General features: G+C 54.5%; 1 protein-coding gene across 1 annotated transcript; it reads left to right on the top strand.

The window, feature by feature from the left end:
- Positions 1–350: 350 nt before the first annotated feature.
- Pfkl (phosphofructokinase, liver type) lies at positions 351–22,411 on the top strand. The gene is made up of 22 exons (XM_021173872.3): positions 351–528; positions 4,684–4,757; positions 8,181–8,258; positions 8,774–8,963; positions 9,433–9,598; positions 10,086–10,130; positions 10,321–10,429; positions 12,634–12,729; positions 13,815–13,907; positions 14,840–14,965; positions 16,014–16,078; positions 16,775–16,838; positions 17,662–17,808; positions 18,115–18,185; positions 18,760–18,847; positions 19,379–19,531; positions 19,897–20,061; positions 20,246–20,307; positions 20,619–20,730; positions 21,346–21,445; positions 21,531–21,636; positions 21,954–22,411. Exons 1-22 carry the CDS (start codon positions 444–446, stop codon positions 22,099–22,101), a joined length of 2,343 nt encoding a protein of 780 aa, XP_021029531.1. The 5' UTR covers positions 351–443; the 3' UTR covers positions 22,102–22,411.
- Positions 22,412–22,985: the final 574 nt, after the last annotated feature.

The following is a 22,985-nucleotide window of genomic DNA, read 5'->3' as shown; positions in this document are numbered from 1 at the left end:
GTGAGACTTGGCTACAGGTTTCCTTTAACAGCGCCTGGACAGATGTAAAATCAGCTTGCCCAGAACTCCGCTTGCCCAGAAACTTCAGTCAGGCTCAGGTTGTGAACTTCCTTTGGTGAGGACGTTGATCCTAGCCTGCTGGGTGCCTGGGGAGTTCGGTGGCGTGCCTGGGGACCCAGGGTTCCGGAACCGCTGCGCAGGCATTTGTGGACTGGCGTGCGCTCCGCCCTTCTTAGCGCAGTAGCAGCTACCTTCTCCAGCAGCCACTAGAGGGGCGACTAGGTCCCGGAGCCTGTCAGTCAAACGTTATACTGGGGGCGGAGCCGGGGTGGGGCGGGACGAACCGGGTGCACAGGCAGCCGCACGGGGCGGGGACAGGCGACAGCGGCGCGGAACGCAGAGCGGCGGGAGAGGAGCTTGGGCTCCTGGTCTCCGCTGCCGCCATGGCTACCGTGGACCTGGAGAAACTGCGGATGTCGGGGGCTGGCAAGGCCATCGGAGTGCTGACCAGCGGCGGTGATGCTCAAGGTGATGGGTCGCGGGGGCGTGTTTACGGATGGATCTGGGGTTTCTGCCTGTCCTCGGGACCCTTCGGGCTTGTTCACTGCCCCTCGCCTAGGGATCTGGGGTGTACTTGACCAGCCAACCTCCTGTGGAGCACCGTGGCTTCAGGTCCCAGTCCCCAAGCTCCGCCCCGGGTCGCTGGCGTACGTGCTGCAGGCCACGGGCCTTGGCACGCCCCGCCCTCCCGCTGCCTAGGTCCGCCCGGTTTGGGGGTGTGTCCGCGCAGCACGCAGACTTAGGGCACCGGGCTGTTCCTTTCTAGGCCACACGTGTCAGGACCTCTAAGAGAAGCGCACCGGACCAAGTTTCACAGCCCAGGAATTTGAAAGGATCAGGGACCCTGTACCCTCCCCCGTGCAGCCTGTGATTCCCACCTTCTCTGTACTGGGATGGGGTGAGGATGAGGCAGGCTTGCCCACACGCCTTTGCCTGGGCTGCTTTCTGTCCCTTGGATGGAGACTTAAGTGGAGAACAGAGCGCGTGGAGCGGGGGTTTGGGATAGGGAACTTTAGGGTATTTTTTTTTTTTACCGGTGTAACAGGGCAAGGACTACATAGGGGCTAATAGTTGAGGGTGCACAGCCACTTCTCAGCCTGGTAAGGCTAGGGAAAAGTCTGGGCTTGGGTGGATCTGCCCTCTTCTCAGCCCCTCCCTCTCTTGGTGGCCTGGTTCCGGGCTGACTGCTGATGTGCGAAGTCTGTGGCTATAGTTGGAACCGGCTGAAGAGCAATACTACCCAGCTGGGGGCTGAGGAAGACACGTGGAGCTTCAAGGGGCTTGGCTTCCCTGAGCCAGCCCTGCAGTTGAGCTTCGCCATTTCCTTCCAAACATTTCAGGAAATACAGACACACACATGCTCCTAAGCGGGGTTCCTGACTGCCCAGCCCTTACCTAAGAGATCCGTGGGAACAACACAGGATAGATACATCTTACAAGCATGGTTGCAAGCCCAGGAAGGCAGGAAAAAATGTCATGCTGACTCCCATAATGCTGGAAATCTCAAATCTCTGTTGGGTCCCCTGGGCCTGGTCTAGGCTGGCAGTCAGCATACCCCTTTTCAGGGCTGTGGCTGTAGCTTGTACCCTAGAGTACATCCCAGTGCTGGCACCGAGACTGGGTCGGGGACCTGTGGAAGAATCACCCATAGTAGTGGACCACAAGAGAGGCCCTGACTGGGCCCACCTCACCCATTAGATAGGCATTTCAGTGAGGCCAGCAGAGTCCTGAGTCCCATTTGTAGGGCTCCTGCCTCTGGCAGGCATAGATAGGCTATCCACCTCAGGCTCCTGTCTGAGCAAGGGAGGCCCCAGTGTCTGAGGGATGGTACTATTGAGTGGTCTCTGCGCGAGGACTTCTGCTGCCTTCTGTGAGAGGCAGCTGCCAGGCCAGGGCCACCAGGATGACAGACATTTGTTTTGGAGGCTGGTGGAGGAACCAGAGACAGGAGGCCCTTCCTGGTCAGGCGAGGGTAGGCAAAACCTGCTTACATTTCCATTCTGGCTTCAGGGCAAGATCTCTGCAGGTTTTCCCAGAGTCCTCTTTGGGTAGGGCCAGTATCAGTGGGCAAGGGGCAGCAGCTGGCATGGGACAGAGTGGAACCTTCTGTAGCTTGAATTCTGGAAGCTGCCTGTGGGTGTGTTCCCCAGGCCCCTGCTTTCTTCTGTGCCCAGTCAGCTGCTGGGCTCCTCATGCCTTCTGTGTGCTCAAGGAGCCCTGTCTGCATGCATTGAACATGTGAACACCAGTCCTCATTTGAGAAGGCAACACGGGCCTAGATCCCAGTCCTGGCCTGGCTGGAGGTAACCAGCTCCCTGGCCTAACCTGTGCACTGCCTCTGGCCTATGAAAAGGTTTCTTTTTTCCTTTGAGCCAGGCAGGAAGACCCATCCTTTTCAGCCCCAAGTCTCTCCCTTCCTGTTGGCCAAGAGCCATGTTAGGGAGCTGAGGAGGGCTGCTGTTCACCAATGTCTGTTTGACTGGAGGACTTTGTTTAAAAAGAACTACAGGTAGAAAAAAAAAAAAAAGCAAAACAAAAAAACCAATTTACCAAACAACTGCAACAAACCAGCCTGGCTAATCTCAGTCACATCCCAGCCTGGGCACCGGTCTGCTCTGGCTGCTCCTTCCGGGCTCTTCCCAGTACCTAAATTGCTCTGTGGTTCCGTCTTCCCTGCGGTCAGGGGAGACCCTGATTTCCTGTTTGTGTAGCGCTGCCTGCACTGAGGGGGGTTCTGGGATTGGACACAGACCTTTTAGCTGATAAGTAACACTTTGGTAGGCCTGGGATCATCTCTTGGTGTCTGTATAACACCTTGTTTTCCCAAAGGTCTCTCTCTGAAGTAATTTTTGCAACAAATACATATCCAGCCTTTGGCTCTTCAGAGGGCAGCTATGGCTGTCCGTTGACAGACCAACAGACAATGCCTGCTGCCTGCTAATGGCTCTTTGATTGGGCCTGGCCTTTGCCCTGTTCGTTTCTGAGAAGGAAAAGCAAATTGAAGTGCAGTTGAAAAGGCCTTTAGCTGGGTGCAGTGGCTCAGGCCTGTAATCCCAGTAATTGGGAGGCTGCGGCAGGAGGATTGTTATGAGTTCTGGGCTATAAAATGAATTGTGGGGACAGTGGCACACAGAGAGGGTGGGAGCCCAGACCTCTGCCACAGTCTAGCATGCACAGCAGAAACGTGACATTAGCACTGAAGGCCATGCTGCCCCCTCTGGCCATCCCTTGTTCCCTGGCCTCAGTGCAGAACACAAAGTGTCACTGGGTGCATCAAGCTGGGGGGTGCCCCTGTCCTCCAACCTGACACTTAGCCCATCAACACAGTGACTGGCACTCTACAGAGTGGTTCAACAGCAACAGGAATGCTTTGCCAAAGCAGCTTTCTTGCTGCCCTCTCGGGCTTCTGCTCTCCCAGGTCCCCTCGAGGACCCTGTTCTAACAAGAAGGGCCGTCTCCATAAGAGTTGCTTGTTCTCTGCAATGCTGACAACTGCTTGGATTGGCACCTGTACTGTGTCTAGGGCTCAGTGTAGGCTTTGTTTTAGGGTGTACTGGAGGGGTACACTGTACATGGCCCTGTGCTACCCTCCACCCCCACGCCCACCCCAGCCACCTTCCAGGCTGCCTGGTTAGATACCCTTGACAGTTAAGACTGGCCTTCCTAAGAGAGCGTGGCTTCCCCTCCCCTGAAGCCAGAGGTGACCAGGGGTTGGACGGTGGGTCCCTGGTTGGTCTCTGGCATCTTCAAACTCTATCTGAGCTGCTAAGGCTCCTATCCTACCTACCAGGACCTAGGCTCCCTCCTCTGGGCCTGCTGGCATGGGCTAAGGGGAAGAAGGAAGCTTGGTGGTTGCTGCAGACTGACTAAGCTCATCTCTCAGGGGGAGCCAGCAGCCTACGCCCCAGCCTTGGCTATGGACTCTTCTTTCTAGGCCTTGGAGCTCATTCTGGGTGTGTGGGATGTCCCCTGCTCCCTCCAACCTCAGCCTCAGCACTAATACTGCTTCCCATCTGCCTAGGGGACCGGAGGCCTTTGTTGCTTCTGCAACAGTGACCTTTCCTGCTGTGGGTCCTGGGAAGGTGTGAGGCAGAGCAGAAGTAGAATTTCCAGTCAGGTGGGAGGACACAGGGAGGACACCCTTCAGCTAGGTACAGCCAGTGACCCTTGGTGCTCTGTTCAACTGCTTGCTGAGGCGTGGGGGGGGGGGGGGTATGGCCAGAGAGGCAGCATGGCCTTCAAAGCCCATGCCACCTTCCTGCCCTATGGCAGAGGCCTGGGCCCTATGCTCTGGGTTCTACTGTCCCCATATATCATGCTAGGCCCCATGGTTAACACCTGGCTGTGTGAGCCTGCAAGAGTGGGGTTCTCTGCTGACCAGGTGAGACCAGGGTCTTCCTATTGCCATACATAGGGCAACACTGCCCAGAATGGAAGGAAAACAGGCCCACACAAGAGCAGCTGCCACATTCCTCCATATTCTTCGAAGTGTTTCAGAGAGGAGTTTAATGCCAGGCTCTGATTTCCAGGCCCTGAGCTCACTAGGATGGGGTGGGGGGCTACTTACTGGGAGGATCCAGTTCTCCCTGCCTGGACTGATGGCGTGTCCTGACTCCCTCACAGGTATGAATGCTGCTGTCAGGGCTGTGACCCGTATGGGCATATATGTGGGGGCCAAAGTCTTCCTCATCTATGAGGTAAGGTCATGTGTGGTGGGGGTGTGTGGTGGGGGTGGCCTGTGGTGAGGTAACCTGTGTGTGTGCCTGCAGGAAACACATTGTTCTGTGGCACGGGATAGTCTGTTGTGTTCTGGTCACCTTGGAAGCTTCAGGTGGCTGGGCCTGGACTCATAGAATGGATGTTGTCTGGGGGAAGGGGATAGAGCCTAGACATCTGCAGAATGGAAACATACTATGGGGTTTGTGCCCACTGATAATTTGTCCCACAGTCACCAGAAGACCAGCCAGGACAATAAGATCAATAGGAGGAACCAATAAGAGGGATCCTACCTATGCCGGTCAATAGCACAATCCCACCTCCCACCTCACCCCGGGGCCTTTGTCTGCCTAGAACCTTAGGGACATAGGACTGCCCTCCCCCCAATCCCTTTCCCGAGCCACACTGTCCATCCTGGTTTGTTCCGACACTGTGGCCTATAAGAAGCAAAGTGGGGATCCAGGGGCTCCCTGTTGTCACTTCTGGCAGACACTGTAGTCTTGAGAGCTATTTTCTTTTTTTCTCTCCCCACCCACTCCCTGGGTGTCTGTCTCCTTGCCTCACAGGCTCCTGAATTCCCTTGTATTATCTTGAGGTTGTATTGTATTCACCTTTTACACACAATGTATCCAACCTGCCTCCCATAGGGCCTCTGCCCCTCCCTCTCGCTGCTGGGTGTGTCCTTGTCCCTTTGCCCTGGCCCCAAGTGATGGCAGGGCCATACCCAGCCTTCTGCTCTACAGATGGAGGGGAGGGAGAGATAGTTAGGGGGTGTGGGGGTGTGAGTACAGCTCAGGCTTCAAGCTTGGATGGGGGTGGCACGGAGAGCCCTGCAAACCCAGCTGGGGAGTCTCAGAGATCTGAGGCAAAGGAGCCTGGCAGATGTGGCTGGTGGCCTGAGAATATGGGGGCTCCAAATGGGGACAACTGGGTCCTAGCTATAGATAAGGCCTCAATTCCTCAGGATCCTAGCCTCTTGGGTTCCGTGGGAATACTGAGAGCCTGGTGTGGGTGGTGAGTGCATCTAATCCCAGCACTACAGCTGTAGAGGCAGGAGGCAGGAGGATATCTGTGAGTTAAGAGACTAGCCAGAATAATCTTTATTTATTTATTTTTAAAGATTTATTTATTAAGCCGGGTGTGGTGGCGCACGCCTTTAATCCCAGCACTTGGGAGGCAGAGGCAGGTGGATTTCGGAGTTCGAGGCCAGCCTGGTCTACAAAGTGAGTTCCAGGACAGCCTGAGCTATACAGAGAAACCCTGTCTCGAAAAACAAAACAAAACAAAAAAAGATTTATTTATTATATGTAAGTACACTGTAGCTGTCTTCAGATACCCCAGAAGAGGGCATCAGATCTCATTAAGGATGGTTGTGAGCCACCATGTGGTTTCTGAGGGTTGAACTCAGGACCTTCAGAAGAGCAGTCAGTGCTCTTAACCACTGAGCCATCTCTCCAGCCCCAGAATAATCTTTAAAGCAAAAGCTTGTTTGTTTGTTGCACTGACATGACTCACAACACGTCTGTCACCTATCAATGTCTCAAAGACATCAAGGAAAGCTGATTAGCTGTGCTCTCTTCTGTCCAGCCTTGCGCTTCCAACTCTCCCCATTCACGCTTAATCCTAAACAACACCCCTCATAAACCTCACCACCCCACCTTTAAACCTGTATATTTCACTCTCAGCAGTGGGACTGGGAAAGCCACAAGGCCCCACATGCCCACTGCTTAAAAAAAAAAAAAAAATCCCTGGAGAAGTCCACGCTGTCGCTCTCCCAAGTCTCAGAGTGTTCTGTCCTCTTTTAAATGTCTTTATAACCCCACCTGCTTCTCACCGGCTCTCTCTGAAATCCCTCCCAACTTGGAAGTAAGGAAATCTTGGTGCATGGAGGTCCCTGCGGAGGAAGGGTGTGGAGGTCCCTGCGGCAGAGGAAGAGGAGCAATGGCTCCCCTTCCCTTACCATGGGGAAGCTGACACCCTCAAAGCCCACCTCTCCTCCTGACACCTCTCCTCCTGTGGGTCTCTGAGCTCAAAGGTACATCCCCCATTTACGTACCCAGTCATTAAAAGACCATCTACTAGGAGATAAGGGAGGACTCATTTTCCATTTAATTTTAATTAATTCATTTAACTAATTAATTAAAATTTTTTATTTTAGATTTTGATTTTTAGCACTGGTGTCTGAAGTCTTCCGACTTGCATGGTCTTTTCCCTATCGTTGCTAGAGGTCTCGAGTGGCCAGAGGAGCTACCTACCATTGGCCTGACCTGGACTAGGAAAGCTAGCTAGTCCCCAGACTGGGATGCCTTGTCTACCTGGGGCTCCTTAGAACCTTCTGGTTAGATTGCAGGGCTGAAGGCTGAGCTGCTTGGGTGGCTGCTGTGGCCTGAGCTGACCCTTCACTGCCTACCCTCTGGGGCCCTGCCACTTGGCTAGGGAGGAGCACGGGAAAGAGCACAGGGAAGAGCTGAGTTAGGCAGCCCAGGCTAAGCATGAATGTCCTTTCTCCCTGGTGCCCCCTGAGGCTTCAGAGCATCGTGGTAGAGGCCATCCATCTTGTCATAGCCTTTGAGAAGTATCCGTATCCCATGTCCATCTTGTATAAAACCTCCTTGTAGGCAGACACTACAATGTGGTCAAGGTACTTGGCTGGCACCAAGATGAGCAACAGCAGGGTTTTGCAAAGGAGCCAGGTTGGGTCCCCATTATGATCCAATCCAAAACCTCCAGAATGAAAGATAGGTGCTATGTGGTCCTGTGAGGGGCAGCACCCTGGACTTCCGTTGCTTTGCTCTGGGGTGAAGAATTGACCACAGGTATCTGGGAACACACAGGACATTGTTTTCTGTGGTTGCCCATGAATCCATGGGACTTGTGAGTTCTCCCTTGGTTATGAGCCTTTCCATCCAAAGCACATGCATGTTCCTATGAGATGTGTATAGTGTAACAGCCTGACTTCTGCCTTTAGTAGGCATTACATATGCGTGTGGGTAGGGAAGGTGTCATGCTCTGCTGTTGTGTAGCAAGGTACATCTCTATTCCTGTAGACCACAATCAGGTCATTTCCACCGCTCACACTGGGCAGATTTCCTTTGAAGGATATCAGCCTTCCCTTGGGGTTCTGTGTCCTGGCTTTGACTCTCTGACTTGGGTACAATGACATGAGCTCAGCTTGGGGACAGTCTTGGAGTGTCTGCTTGTGCCACAGCACATACTGTGTGTTTTCCTCCATAGTAAGCAGACCTTTAGGCATGTGGAGCATGCTCAGAGTCCCAGAGTAGGATGCTGGGCCTTTGAGTGGCAGGGCTTGCCATTGGGGCCCCTTGAGCTTGCTCACTGCCAGTGAGCACAGTGCTTCTGGCCACGATGGGGTAGCTCTCTCAAATGTCCTTCTTTGTTTTCAGGGCTACGAGGGCCTTGTGGAAGGAGGCGAGAACATCAAGCCAGCCAACTGGCTCAGCGTTTCCAATATCATCCAGCTGGTGAGGCTTGAAGCCAGGTGGCTCCTTCCCACCCTGAGAGTGTGTGAGCGCGTGTGGGTGTGTACTCATGCACAGAGGCATTCCGGCGCAGAGAGCTGGTGGGCCCACAGACATATCCAGACATGTAGAAATGACAGATAGACAGACACACACACACACCAAGACATAATAGTCTAGACCAGGGAGGCTGTGGGTGGAGACAGGGAAGGTTCAGTTCTGCCTGGTGGGTGGTGTGTATGTGGGATGTGTATGGGTGTATGTGTGTGGATGTGTTGAGGTCTGTGTTGTATGTGTGTGGAGGGGGGATGTGCTTTCTAGTTCTAAGACTTGAGAAACTCCCCCAAGGTTTTGGACTCAGGGAGAAAGGCCAGGGTGTGGGAGGAGCTATACAAGATTCTAGAGGCTTCTACCCTATTTAATTCTGTGGGGTCCACCTCATCCAGCAATGGCATCTCTCTGATGTCTCCAGGGACATTTTGCCACCCTACCTGAAGGCTCTTGTTTCTTCCATGCAGGGTGGCACCATTATTGGCAGTGCCCGCTGTAAGGCCTTCACTACGAGGGAAGGCCGCCTGGCTGCAGCCTACAATCTGCTACAACACGGCATCACCAACCTGTGTGTCATCGGTGGCGATGGCAGCCTCACGGGGGCCAACATCTTCCGCAACGAGTGGGGCAGCTTGTTGGAGGAGCTGGTGAAGGAAGGTGGGTCCATGCAGAGCTGGCTCTTATCTGGCTCTGGTGGTGGCTGGAAGTTAAAGTCTGTTCCTGATGTGGTATAGTCTGCAGGTCATAGGGTCAGCATGAGGTTAAGGCTCCTGGCTTGAGGAAGCCCAGGTGGTACCTTGTGTTCCAGCATAGCATGTTTCCTTCCAGCTGTGTGATGGTCATGCTTATAACCTATTCTGGAGAGAGTCTGATATGGGGCACAGACATCTATTTGCAGAGGTGTAGCTATGGGTTGGGTGACATTCGATTCGAAATCCCAAGGTTGCTGTGGGGAAGGTGCCTCCTTTGGGGAACCTGGAGCACAGTACCCCCCATTGGTCCTCCGGAGGCTCCTGGCTGGGCCGTACCCCTTCTTATAGATGGTGGACGAGGCAGGAAAAGGTGTGGAGGTTGAAGTGGCTGGCCAGGTGGTGGTTCTCATCTGGCCTTTGCTTCTCCGACCCAGGCAAGATCTCAGAGTCCACAGCTCAGAACCATGCACACTTGACCATCGCCGGTCTGGTGGGCTCCATCGATAATGACTTCTGTGGCACTGACATGACCATCGGCACAGACTCAGCCCTGCACCGCATTATGGAGGTCATTGACGCCATCACTACCACTGCCCAAAGGTAAGTGAGGATCCGTGCACACTGGCTGGCTTGGGGTAGTGAAGCTGGCTTCCTAGGGGGCTGCCACTGCAGGGGCCGTGGGTGCTGGTGGCCAACGGGCTCTGCAACTGTATCCTCAGCTGGTGGCTTCTAGGCCTATGTCTCCTGTTAGAGGAGATTCTGGAGGGTCGGCTCCCATCCCTCTACGTGTCAGTGGAGCACTAACTGTGAACCCCAGCTGTCAGAGGCTACCACGTTCCACGGTGGTGGTACACCTGAAGGGGGTTCTTGGCCTCCAGCCAGGGATCACCAAGTCTGGATCAGTACCCGGCTCTCAAGCTGCCTGGTAGACTGGTGGGTGTTTCCTAGCTCAGGGCAGCCCTGGGCATGAGGAGATGGGCATTGTCTTCTTTTTAGTACTCCTGTCTTCTTGGTCTAGTGTAGTAGGTTAAAATGTGGGGCTCCCAAGACCTGGCTTTGATATCTACACCCATTTTCTTCTCCACAGTCACCAGAGGACCTTTGTTTTGGAGGTGATGGGACGGCACTGCGGGTGAGGAAGTTTATCCTATTGGCAGGGAGAGGTGGGGCCTGATGGGGACAGTGGGGGTGGGGGTGAGCACATAGTGTCTGGCATGTACTAGTTGATCATTTAATGTTATGAATATGAGGGAGCCCTGGCAGGCAGCAGGGAGAGAGACAGGGAGGAGGTCCTGAGCAGGCTGGCTCCTCTGCTCCTCCAGGTACCTGGCGCTGGTGTCTGCGCTGGCTTCCGGGGCTGATTGGCTATTCATTCCTGAAGCGCCCCCTGAGGATGGCTGGGAGAACTTCATGTGTGAGAGGCTGGGCGAGGTGAGTGGCCACTAGGGATTTCAGCCACTTGAGAATCTCCGAGGCAGGTGTCCCTGGGACCTGTCCTTCCCTTACTGGTTCACAGCATCCGTCCCTTCCCTCTGGGGAACTAGGAGGGTCATAGTGCTGGCTATTGTCTGCTCTTGCCTGTGTGAGGGTCTTGATGCTCACTGCTACACATGCCTAGGTGAGGTTCATAGGGCAGGTGACTTAGACATTCCTGTGGTCCTACCCTCTGTGGGCAGAACCAGTGGAGACGTTCAGGCCACTGTCTGGGTCCATCTCTGTGGCCAGTGCAGGGAACATGGCTAATTTGTTTCTTGGAGTGTTGGCTTTAGCTCTTAGCCTCTGAGAAGTGGCTTCATAAGCTAGGGCCCAGAGCAAGAACCCTGTGAGAGATAACCATGCAAAGACCCAAAGAGTAGGTGAAGGATCTGGGGGCTAGTTACTTGTCTACTGGGTCTGTGCTCCTGTGGGTGTCGGCGGGGGTGGGGAGGGGGATTCTAAACCAGCATATAACTGTGTAGAAGTGTCTGCCGGTGGCATATACCAGGCCCTAACTAGGGAGTCCTGGAAGGAAGGGAAATGTGTGTCTGGTAGGAGAGGTACCTCTAAGACAGCTGGGGAACTAGCTGGTCCCTTGGTCTGCAGCAGGCTACTTGGGACACAGCTCTTGGGATGAAACTGAGGTGATTCTGACAAAAGTAGGTAAACCCTGCTCTGCAGAGACCACTCAGTCTGTCTGCCCAGTGACTCTGCCCCTTTTATTTCTATATTCTGGGGCACCTATGTTCTGAAGGAGAGGTAGAATCATGTGACCAGCCCCAGGGCACACCACAGGTCCCTGTCCCCAGAGAAGGTGGTACCTCCTTACGCCTGTACATCCTATCCAGGCAGTAGAGCTTCCTGGGGTCATGACCTCTTTCTAGAACCTTCTTGAGTGAAGCTTCAGGCAGGATGGAGGTAGACCAGGCCTAGCTGCCTCAGTGGGTCCTGAGCACCTGGGGTCTGTGTACCTGGTTCTGTTTTGTCTGTTTAGGACGATTGGCCTCTGTGAGCTTTCCCTTTTTTTCCTGAAGAGGCAGGCATTTCCTGCCTTGCCCATTGCTCAAGCACCATCGAGGGACGGGAGGAGCGCTGGCTTTTACCCTTCACCTGCAAGCTTGGCCCTGAGGTCGGGCTCCTTGCCAGCATCCCACTCCCCTTCCAGGAAGCCCTTTCTTTCCCTCTACTACCCCTGGGGCGAGTCATAAGCTGCTTCCAGCTTCCTGAGGCAGGAGGAAGATGAGTTCTATGCCAGCCTGGGTGCTATGCAAAGTCTAGGCCAGCCTTGGCTGTGTAATGAGATTCTCGAGAGCTACTTCCACCCCGTTCCTACATTGGCCCTGGGGGTCATTTCTGCCTTGGAGGCTTGTGGGGCACAGCGATTCTCATGAAAGCCTGTCTGTCTGTCAGTCAAATCTCTAAGGGAGGTATCATAGGTGAGAGTGTTCCGTGATGATTGGATTAGCAAGTGGGACTGTCAAACTAAGAGAGCTGGTGCTGAGCCTTATGGGTCCCCTGTGCTACCTGTTGACCTCCCACTAGTTCTTGGGTAGAGTATGTCCTGGACTCCTGGCTGATGGTTGCCATTCGCAGGGGTTGTGGGGCTGGGGTCCCCCATTAAAGGATGCAGAAATATCTTGAGATGGGACCTGAGGGTCCTTGGTGAGCTAACTGTAGGAATAGCTGTATGTAGTGTGCCCCCTGCAGACACCCTATCCAGTACCTGCTCATCCCCTGCCCCCACTCCCTAGCTTGTTACCCGCCATGGGGACGGTAGGATCCTAGTTGGCTGACCTCAGCTCTACTATGTACTCCGGGTATCTTTTCCTCTCTCAGAGGTGGGGAGAAAGCTCACCTTGCTCAAGTGGGTTGCAGATACAGTTTCCTAGACCCCAGTGAGTCTTAAAGATTTATTTATTATATGTAAGTTCACAGTAGCTGTCTTCAGACACTCCAGAAGAGGGTGTCAGATCTCATTAAGGATGGTTGTGAGTCATCATGTGGTTGCTGGTGTTTGAACTCAGGACCTCTGGAAGAGCAGTCAGTGCTCCCAACCGCTGAGCCATCTCTCCAGCCCGACCCCAGTGAGTCTGGGTGGTGGCCATGTACAGCGAGTGGTCCATAGCTGGAAAGTGAGCCCAGTGTCTCTTCTCTGATAGACTCGGAGCCGAGGCTCTCGGCTGAACATCATCATCATCGCAGAGGGCGCCATCGACCGGCATGGAAAGCCTATCTCATCCAGCTACGTGAAGGATGTGAGTACGGCAGCTTCCCGGGGCAGGGTGGGTCCCCTGACTCCAGCAGCATCTCCTGAAGATTGGTGCTGGTCCTGCCCTGGGCAAAATAGGCACTGGGACATTACCTGTTGTGTCGTGGTTGGCTGGGATCTCTAGAGAAGCTGAGGATCCAGGTCTGGTCCAAGGCACTGTCCCTCGTATTGTGAGCCCAGCCAACTCGTTGGGTCCTGACTTTATTCAGTCTGTGTGTCTGGCGGGGCCCCTCACACCCCAGTATTAAGTCCTAGCTCTGTCAGCTCTCCAAGTGATAGAATACCCCTACCTCCCCGCTTCACCCCCCATACCCCTCCCCCCAGCTCCCCACTCCAGACTCAGCACTCAACAGCATGAGCTGCCAGATGTGTGCACACCTGTAATCTCACACTAGGGAGGCTGAAGCAGAAGGAATGTGAGTTCTGTGCCAGCCTGGCATCCGTACAGATTCTAGGCCAGCCCTGGCTGCATCATGAAATTTTATCTCAAAACAAAACTAAAGGAACTGGAACATAAGTAGTGGTTAGGACTGTGAAGAGCTTTTTCTCTAGCCTCTGGTGATGGTGGTGGCGGTGACAACGGCGGTAGTGGCCATCCCTCAGGGAAACCCAGCCCCTACCTTTTTCCCCCTCGCCCCCTCAGCCAGTGATTGTGCTCCTATATCTTCTGACTCTCTGCTAGGTCTCTACCTTATTTGCTGTCCTCTCTGTAACTAGGCCTCCAGAACCACAGAGGTCCAGCGGACACTGAGCAGAGGTGCCAGAGACTACATTCAGCTTTGAATAGCCAGGGCTGCAGGCCATGAAACACAGCCAGTCCTGTATGCACAGATACACCTCTCTGCATAAACACACGGACCTTCCATGTACACTCACAGGATCACATGACCCGCACATATTCATCCACAATCACGTGAACCTCACACTTGGATAGTGTGGCTTATTTCTCAGGCTGGTTTTGGGGAACCTCTGTGTTTGTAAATCTAAGGCTACATGGGTGGACCATGGGATCTAGGCTCATAGACAACTGGACTTAGGGACCTACAGACCCTCTGCTCTTTTGACAAATAGCTGGTGGTTCAGAGGCTGGGCTTCGATACACGAGTGACTGTGCTGGGTCATGTACAGCGAGGAGGGACGCCTTCAGCCTTCGACCGAATCCTGGTATGTTTATAAGCCTCTGCAGGAACTCTGTGTGTGTGTGTGTGTGTGTGTGTGTGTGTGTGTGTGTGTGTGTGCGTGCGTGTGCGTGTACTGAGGAACTGGGCTGGCTTGACCCCTGTATATACAACATCTACTTTGCTCTGCCAAGAACCCTGATGTACCATCTCCTTGGCCCTACTGAAGAATTGGACATAAACCCATGGGAAGGGGACTTCCTGGCTCATCCAGGCCTTTCCACACCCTACATGAAACTCTAGTCTCTAAAGAGGCCGAGGGAGTCCAAGACTTGGGCACAAGGCCAATAGATACCACCCCACCAGGATCTGAAATGTCCTGAGATCTATGCTCAGCCGATGCCCTGGATGTTGGTGGGACAAGCTGCCTGGGCAGAGGTGAGGGACAACGGCCAGCTCATTACAGTTTGGCTATCATGGGACTGCCAACATCTTTATGCCAGTTCTGAGTCCAGATGTGTACAGGGTGAGCCAGGGGACACCTGCTCAAGGAGTAGGTCTTTCACAAGTCCTTCATCCCTGGCTGCCTGCCTGTTCTCTCTGCTGTGCCAGGGACAAGTTGTCCCAGCCTGTCAGCCCATGTTCATCAGGAGTGTGACATATGAGGGTCCCAGTGTGGGATGTTATAGAAAGAACCCTGGAGCCCTAGCTGACACTTTCAGTCAGAGAGAGGAGTCCTCTCACCAGGCCCACTTAGCCAGGCTGTGGGGACTCTGGTGGGAAATGGAGCCTGGTTAGCTGCTATGACTGTTGATCATCGGGCCACGTTTTCATGATCTGGGCCAGTGTCGGGGAGGCTCAGAAAGCTGGGAGTGTGTGCATCAGAAGGGGGCCTGTGTTGGTTTGCAGTGCGTCTGTGTGCAGCAAGGTGGGCTGTGCCAGCCAGCCCTTAGCCGCGCTGCCCTCTCTCCTGAACAGAGTAGCAAGATGGGTATGGAGGCCGTGATGGCGCTGCTAGAGGCCACGCCTGACACACCGGCCTGTGTGGTCAGCCTCTCCGGGAACCAGTCTGTGAGGCTGCCTCTCATGGAGTGTGTGCAAGTGGTGAGTGCGGCCTCCTTCCAGAAGAATCCTTGCCCTTTCAGAGCTCCCTCCAAGTCCCTCTGCTTATGTGTATGTGATGGGGTGGGGGGAGGCAGCGGTGGCAAGGACTGCAATAGGAGAGCAAGGGGTTTCTGGGCTTCAGGAAGCCAGGAGAAGGGGCTGGAGAGATGGCTCAGTGGTTAAGAGCACTGACTACTCTTCCAGAGGTCCTGAGTTCAAATCTCAGCAACCACATGGTGGCTCACAATCATCCATAATGAGATCTGATGCCCTCTTCTGGTGTGTCTGAAGACAGCTAGAGTGTATTTTTTTACATATAACAATAAGTAAATCTTTGGGCTGGATCTAGCGGGGCCAGAGCAAGCAGGGGTCCTGAGTTCAATTCCCAGCTGTCACATGAGGGCTCACAACCATCTATACAGCTACAATGTACTCATATACATAAAAACAAATTTAAAAAAAGAAAAGAAAAGAAAGCTAGGAGAAGCTGGCCAGAGGGTAGGACAAGTGTTATCAGGGGCTGGGGGAGCCAGATCTCAGCTTCCTGGGGGCAGTGGCATTGGGTAGGGGACTAGGTATTTGGGATTAGGATGGAAGGGAAAGGATGGTATACTGGGTAAGGTTCTGGCAGGTAGGGTAGCCACAGCAGGGACTTTAGGATGGGGTACAGGTGAGGTCCTCCTGCTGGCTTTGGCTCAGGTTTGGGGGCTCTGTGGCTGGGGATGAACAGGGGTGCCTGGAATGCTGGGCTGTGGGGTAGGAGGGAGGCTTGGTCCCTATCCCTAGTTTAGACCAGTTTGGGTATTGGTTGTGGGTCTGGGAGGTGGGGTTGGGGGGTCCTGTCATTCCCAAGACTGAGGGGCTTGGAGCCTGGTGAAGCACAGGACTGGTTTGTAGGGGAGGACTCACGCTTGGATCTCTTGAGCCTCCTGAAAACGGGGCTTATGGCATGAAGGTGTCAGCTAAGAGTCCCTCCTCGAGCCCAGCAGCCTGTGTCAGCATGTGCAGTCTGGCCTCCTTGACAACCTGGCTGTCTTTTCTCTTTAAGACAAAGGATGTGCAGAAGGCCATGGATGAGGAGAGGTTTGATGAGGCCATCCAGCTCCGTGGCAGGTGAGGAGGGTCACCATCATTTCTGGCAGCATGGAGGTAGGGGTGAGATGGATCTCGGACAGTGCTACGGAGGCACTGGGCCGCGCTCCCCTCTGCGCTCTGTACTAATACCCACTGTTGTAGGAGCTGAGGGGAGGGAGCTAACTGTGAGGTGTGGGAGGGACTTCTGTGCCAGGGAGGGACCTACAGGGAGCGTATGGGGAGGGCGGGGTAGTAGTACTGCAGAATGGATAGAAGTCATGACCAGTTTGGATGCTGTGGGTGTGCCTTACTGGAGGACTGGGGTGGGGGGCCAGCAGGTGTGTGGACTCTAGTCCTTGGTGGCACGGGGTGCCACCTCCTGCACCTACCTGGCCCCGAGGTCTGAGTGTATATTCTGGATGGGTGCTCAGGCCATGTGGCTTTGTGACCTGGGAAAACACACCCTTGTGTCCTGTTGGATCTCATGTGGGTATTGAAGATGCCCAGGTGGGACATAGCGATAGGATACAAGCTGACTGCACAGGATCGGGCTGGTTTTGATCTGAGTTCTGGCCCTGTGCTGGGAAGTCACTAAGCTCCCAGAGTCACATGCGTGATGCCCGTGTGGCCTTCTGACTGTTGAGCAGCCAGCCTTGCGTCTCACCAAGTTCGTGGCTGTGTGTAGCCAGAGGGATGGCGCAGGGCTGGGAACCGAACGGTCTTCTTCCTTTCCAGGAGCTTTGAGAACAACTGGAAAATTTACAAGCTCCTTGCCCACCAGAAGGTGTCTAAGGAGAAGGTAAGGATGAGGGCGGAACCCTCAGGGGCAATGTTGTGGTCCCCCCATCTTCCCGCTTGCTTCCTCTTGCCTCGGCTGCTACTACCCTGCTGGCTGCCTCGTGGGGTGCTGAGTTCCAAGTTTGGGGCTGGGGAGTGCACAACAGGAGCTCCATCCTCCTGCCTCAGGTGTTAGCTGAGGACTGAGAACCGCACTCAGCTATGAATGCGGCTATAGGGCCCAGCTACAACACAGTCTAGTGTTGCTCAAGGACTGTTGAATGAATTGGCCCTGATATATGATGTATATCATACATACAATGCGTTGAGTTGTTCCCTTATAGCTGAGATCCTGGGGAAAGATATCTCCGGAGGAAGGGCTGGTTCCTGCTGCTTCAGGGACCAGGGTCCCACTCAGATACTCCGAGCTGGCACACTGGCTCATACAGCTTATGGATATATATATATATATATAATCACTTTATATCAACTTAGCACCACAGCCAGTGCTTCTGTTCTTGGTACGGAGCGGCTGCCCCTCCCCCACCGTGGCCACACCACTACCATCTGAGGCTGGCTGATGCCTGAGGACTTGGAAGCAGCTGTTGATCCAGCCCATCAGGCTGTGCCTGTGAGCCTGGCTGTTACGTGGTGTCCACTTATCATGCCAGGAGACCTGGCCATGTAGGCAGGACTTGCACTTTCTTGCTTAGTCTTTCCCAGAACTTTCTAGAATGAGCAGGATAGCTCTATTACTCTGTATATAAGGGAGCTGATAGCATTCAGGCTGGCCGGGGATCCCTCTGGCCCCGTGGCTTACATTTCTGTCCTTTCTCTTTCTGAAGTCCAACTTCTCCCTGGCCATCCTGAATGTGGGGGCTCCAGCTGCTGGCATGAATGCAGCTGTGCGCTCCGCAGTGCGCACCGGTATCTCCGAGGGACACACGGTATACATCGTGCATGACGGCTTTGAGGGCCTGGCCAAGGGTCAGGTAGGTGTCGTGGTGATGCAGGTGGTGTCTGGGGCTGTGGGCTCAGTCACTCACATTTGAAGATCTGAGTGGCGTGGGATGTGTAAACAGGACAGTCCAGTTCAGGCACATGAAAGAACATGATAGCCCATGGGGAAGGCCTGACTGCTTTGGGTGTGGAAACTGTAGGGCTCTGTCCTCATAATCAGCCCTGAGACCCAGGCCCCTCCTTTGAGGTGATGGCCAGCTTTGACAGGGTCTCTGTTAACTGGCTGAGGAGTCGCTGGTGAGACAGATCACTTTCCTGAAGCCATGGTCTTCCTGCAGGTGCAAGAAGTGGGCTGGCATGATGTGGCAGGCTGGCTGGGACGTGGTGGCTCGATGCTGGGGACTAAGAGGTCAGTAGCTCCTGGGCAGAGCACAGCCTAGCGCACGGGACAAGTAGAGACTCTAGTCCTGAACTCCAGGCCTACAGCCCTGTACCTCCCAGCTCAGCTGGGGCACAGGTGTCCCTCATGAGAGACGGGCTGTTCCTTCTGTCTGTGGGCTGTGGTTTTTATTCCAAGGCCTGGTGGTTTTAGGGTCACGATCCTCCTCAGAGTTGGCCTGGGGTGGTTATGGGCGGTCATGTTGTATGATGATGGGAAGTTGTCCTGCCCAAGTCAGTGGGGCTGCAAAGGCTGGAGAGAATGTCCCTTCCTGTCACTACCTCAGCCAGAAGGGACACCCAGAGTAGACTGATAGGCAGAGGCCTAGCCATTGCTAGACAGTGCCCAACAAGGGTGTTGAGTATGTGCCTAGGCCTCTCGCATCCATGTTTCTGTTCCACATGAAGCCACGGAGAGGCCCTTTGGGGATGGACCTCTGGCTCTGGGAAAGGCTGAGCCACACATTTTTCTGAGATGAGAGGCACTCTGGTTTTGTGAGTTGTATGTGTGCCTCCTAGCCAGGCTGATGTATGTCTAACCACAGGACACTGCCCAAGCCCCACCTGGAGGCCATTGTGGAGAATCTCCGCACCTACAACATCCATGCCCTGCTGGTGATTGGCGGCTTTGAGGTGAGGCTTTCTCATCCTGGGTCACTTGCTGTTGTGCCCACAAATGTGACCTCAAACATGGACCTTGGGCTAGAGCAGCCAAAGGGTCAAAGCTATGAGTATAGGGGCTAGGTTGGGGATAGGATTTTCCTTTCTGAAAGTCTTACAGAGTACACTAGGCTAGCTCTAGGACATCAGGAGAAATAGGCCCCCAAAGGGAGGGGGAGCGAGGTCTATGGGGCTCGCTGATGGCATGTCCTGGTGCTTGGTGAGTCCTTGCCACATGGTTCATATGAACATGGGTGGGTCTGAACCCAGGATCTGCAACCCTCTGGTCCTCATTAGGACCCTGCTTTTCTGGAAAGGCGAGTGTCTTTAGGCGAACAGCTCCATCCAGGCATCTCACCCAGCCCCTGGGTGGGAGTAGATTGTGTTATCATGGTACCACACATAGTCATCAAACAGGGCAGGGCAAGATGGCTCCCTAGCTCTGATGGGACCCTGCCTCACAGACACCCCCCACCCCTGCCTGCTTTCTTTCCTGCGCTGCAGGCCTACGAGGGTGTGCTGCAGCTGGTGGAGGCCCGGGGGCGCTACGAGGAACTCTGCATCGTCATGTGCGTCATTCCAGCCACCATCAGCAACAATGTGCCTGGCACTGACTTCAGCCTGGGCTCAGACACGGCTGTCAACGCTGCAATGGAGGTGAGGTATCCTGGAGAGTGTAATCAGGGCATGTGCGGGTTGCTTAGTGGTTCTCCTAGCCCCTGGGTCTGTGCAGACCCAGTGGAGGTAGCCCAGGCTCTGTCCTGTCCAGCTGTTATGCGTATTGGGGGAGCCCTTGGTACTAGATGCAATTGCTGTTGCCTTGAGATCCTTTGTAGCAATGTCCGTGGAGACTGGGAAGGATGGGCACAGAGGGTTCTGCTGCATTCTGTAGCCCAGGCTAGATTAGAACTCACTACATAGCTCAGGCTGGCCTTGAATTTGCCTATCAACATCCTTACTAACTGAGATTATTGTAGTGAGCTGCCAATGCTGGGCTCTGACCACCCCCTTGATCTCTCCAGAGTTGTGATCGCATCAAGCAGTCAGCCTCAGGGACAAAGCGGCGTGTGTTCATTGTAGAGACCATGGGGGGCTACTGTGGCTACCTGGCCACTGTGACTGGCATTGCTGTGGGTGCTGATGCTGCCTACGTCTTTGAGGACCCTTTCAACATCCACGACTTAAAGGTGAGCCCAGCCCTGCTCCTGTGCTCTGCTGCCACCCATGAGTCTGACTAGCCGTCCGAATCACTTAATGGGTGTCAGTCAGCAAGTTCCATTTTTAAGTAGTGTGTTTTAGCGTCATGGTCTTGTCCTCTCCCTGAGGCTGCTGGGTCTGCCCACCTCTTAGTTTACCGCCTCTCCTTCCTAGGCCAATGTGGAGCATATGACAGAGAAGATGAAGACAGACATCCAGAGGGGGCTGGTGCTCCGGTGAGGCTCCTACGGGTGATGTGCAGAGTGGCACAGGACTGGGAGTTGCTGCCTCTTCTCTTAGTCCACACTACCTTTTTCTGGTGGGGCGGGGGTGGGGCCAGACCTCATCACCTATCCCATTCTACCTGTGTCTGGCCTAGAGGTGGGGCCAGACCTGGTCACCAATCCCACTCCACCTTTGTCTGGTGTGGGGGTGGGGCCAGACCTCATCACCTATCCCACTACCTGTGTCTGGCCTGGGGGGGGGGGGGGGGGGCGGGGGCGGGGGCGGGACCAGAAAGCGCTGACTGCTTTGTACCACTCCACAGGAACGAGAAGTGTCACGAACACTACACCACAGAGTTCCTATACAACCTGTACTCCTCAGAAGGCAGGGGTGTGTTTGACTGCAGGACCAATGTGCTGGGCCACTTGCAGCAGGTACAGCTCTCAGGGCAGTCCCCTGGCCCCTGCAGTACAAATCTGCAGGGGTTCCCATCTCCATTCCTATTTTCTTCTCTGGGGTTCCTGGAAGGACCCTGGAGGGAGAGGCTTCGTGCATGGTCTGGAGAAGGTTTTTGTCAAGCTTTTTTTTTTTTTTTTTTTTAATTCTCCAGTACTCTGGGGTACTGACTGTTCCCATTTCTCTTTCATGGAAAGAGGACTGAGGCCCATCTTTTGAGTTCTCACCTCAGGAGGATGGGTCTGAGACCCAAACCTGGCACTTCAACTCTGGACTGAGACCTCCTCTTCTGGGAGGTGGTCCAAGCCTCTGTCATTCTGTGACTATCTCCTCCCTGTCTAGTGTCTAGACCCTGTTGTCACATGGTGGCTCTCAGGAGGCCTGGGGCTGGGGCCATTCCCTATGGATCCATTTCTGACCTCTGGGATGGCTTCTAGGTAGCACTCTGAGGCCCTCAGGTGGCCATGCTGCTTGGAAGGATACATGGTGACATGGTTCATGTGGCCTAGGATCTCCCTCCCCCCCCCCCCCGCCCCCCACCATTGTGTCTAGTCCTTGGTCAGCTCCAGGGACATGGTTTTGACTGTTTCCAGGGTGGTGCTCCAACCCCTTTCGACCGGAACTATGGGACTAAACTGGGGGTGAAGGCCATGTTGTGGGTGTCGGAGAAGCTACGTGATGTCTACCGTAAAGGTAGGTGGGGTGGACTGGCCGGACCTGGCACTCTCGGGGTCTCTAGAGGCTTGGACTTGCTAACATGTACCTGTTCCCATAACAGGGCGGGTGTTTGCCAATGCCCCAGACTCAGCCTGTGTGATCGGCCTGCGGAAGAAGGTAGTGGCCTTCAGTCCGGTCACAGAACTCAAGAAAGAGACTGATTTTGAGTAAGTCCTTGTGGAGCTGAGTGGAGAAGGGAGGACCCTGGGAGGCCCAGAACTTTCCAGGACAGGGCCCCTAGCAGGCTTTGAAGAGCAGGAGTCTTGTCCATGCGTTCAATGGCCAGCACAGGGCGGTCTGGGGAGGGTTTGTGACTCTTGCATCTGAGTCTACCTCAGAAGTATTTCCCCTCACTCCCAGCCAGAGGAATGGGGCACCCAGATGTACCCCGTATACCCTGGTCAAGATGGCGACTAGGTATTCGGGGTTTAAGGGATTTCGGGGTTCAGTTCTGTAACTAACTATCCAACCTTGACCTGCTCAGGCACCGCATGCCCCGGGAGCAGTGGTGGCTGAATCTGCGGCTGATGCTGAAGATGCTGGCACACTACCGCATCAGCATGGCAGACTATGTGTCTGGGGAGCTGGAGCACGTCACACGCCGCACCTTGAGCATAGACAAGGGTTTCTGAGTTCACCGTCACTACCGTTCCTGCTTTCCCGGACTCTCTCCCTCCCAGTGCTAGCCACAGATCCCAGCACCGAGGGGAACTCATGTGGAACTCGGAGCCCATGGCTGGCTGAGGGATGTGGGGGTCTACTGTGCTGCTCTGGGGCTCCTCCTTTAGCCCTCCCCCGACCCCCAGGACAGAGAGCCTGCGGGGCCCCTACCTTCCAGTCAGACCCACATTGCCTCTCCCTCACTGGCCAGCTGGCTGCCTCACCACACGGCTGAAAAGAGCCTCACTTTTTTTAGAAATAAAGTCACCTGTCTAGAGCATGGTCACTGGGACAACATGACCAGAGGAGTCCAGGGAAGAGGGTCATCAGGACTCCGGTGCAAACCTTACCCAAGGCTATATTGTTTGTTTGTTTAATTTATATGAGTACACTGTAGCTGTCTTCAGACACACCATTAGAGGTCATCAGATCCCATTGCAGACGGTTTGTGAGCCACCATGTAGTTGCTGGGATTTGAACTCAGGACCTCTGGAAGGGCAGTCGGTGCTCTTAACCAATGAGCCATCTCTCCAGTCCTGCCCACAGCTATTCTACAAGACTGGAATTTAGGGAACCCTCCCGGGAAAGGACTAGGGAAACCTGAGCCCTTAGCTCTGCCTGAAGGGCTGAGGGGAGAGCTACTGAGGCTCGTGTGCGTCCCATACCTGCCCTGGAATGGCTGGGGTATCCACCTGTGGGCAGTGTGCAAGCCCCGGTCTGGAGAGGAGACTGTCATTGTCAGTATAGTGTTCTTGGCTGATTGCTGCCCTTCAGGAGGTTCTCGAGGTCGGGACGCTGGCTCCTCAGAGAAGTTTATGAAGGGCTGAGCCCTGGCCAGCCCCACCTCAGATCCCTC

The sequence above is a fragment of the Mus caroli genome, unplaced genomic scaffold (assembly GCF_978045245.1).
Source record: "Mus caroli unplaced genomic scaffold, Mus_caroli_1 scaffold_9, whole genome shotgun sequence".
NCBI lineage: Eukaryota > Metazoa > Chordata > Mammalia > Rodentia > Muridae > Mus > Mus caroli.
Note: the sequence above shows the minus strand (reverse complement) of the source record. Positions and strands in the feature narration are given on the sequence as shown.

What these genes read in the sequence shown, in the direction of transcription:
- Pfkl (XM_021173872.3), top strand. Translation starts at nt 444, where the DNA reads ATGGCTACCGTGGACCTGGAGAAACTGCGGATGTCGGGGGCTGGCAAG. An exon ending in AGAAGGTGTCTAAGGAGAAG is followed by an intron (nt 16,839 to 17,661) that starts GTAAGGATGAGG and finishes CTCTTTCTGAAG; the next exon opens with TCCAACTTCTCCCTGGCCAT. An exon ending in AGGGCCTGGCCAAGGGTCAG is followed by an intron (nt 17,809 to 18,114) that starts GTAGGTGTCGTG and finishes GTCTTCCTGCAG; the next exon opens with GTGCAAGAAGTGGGCTGGCA.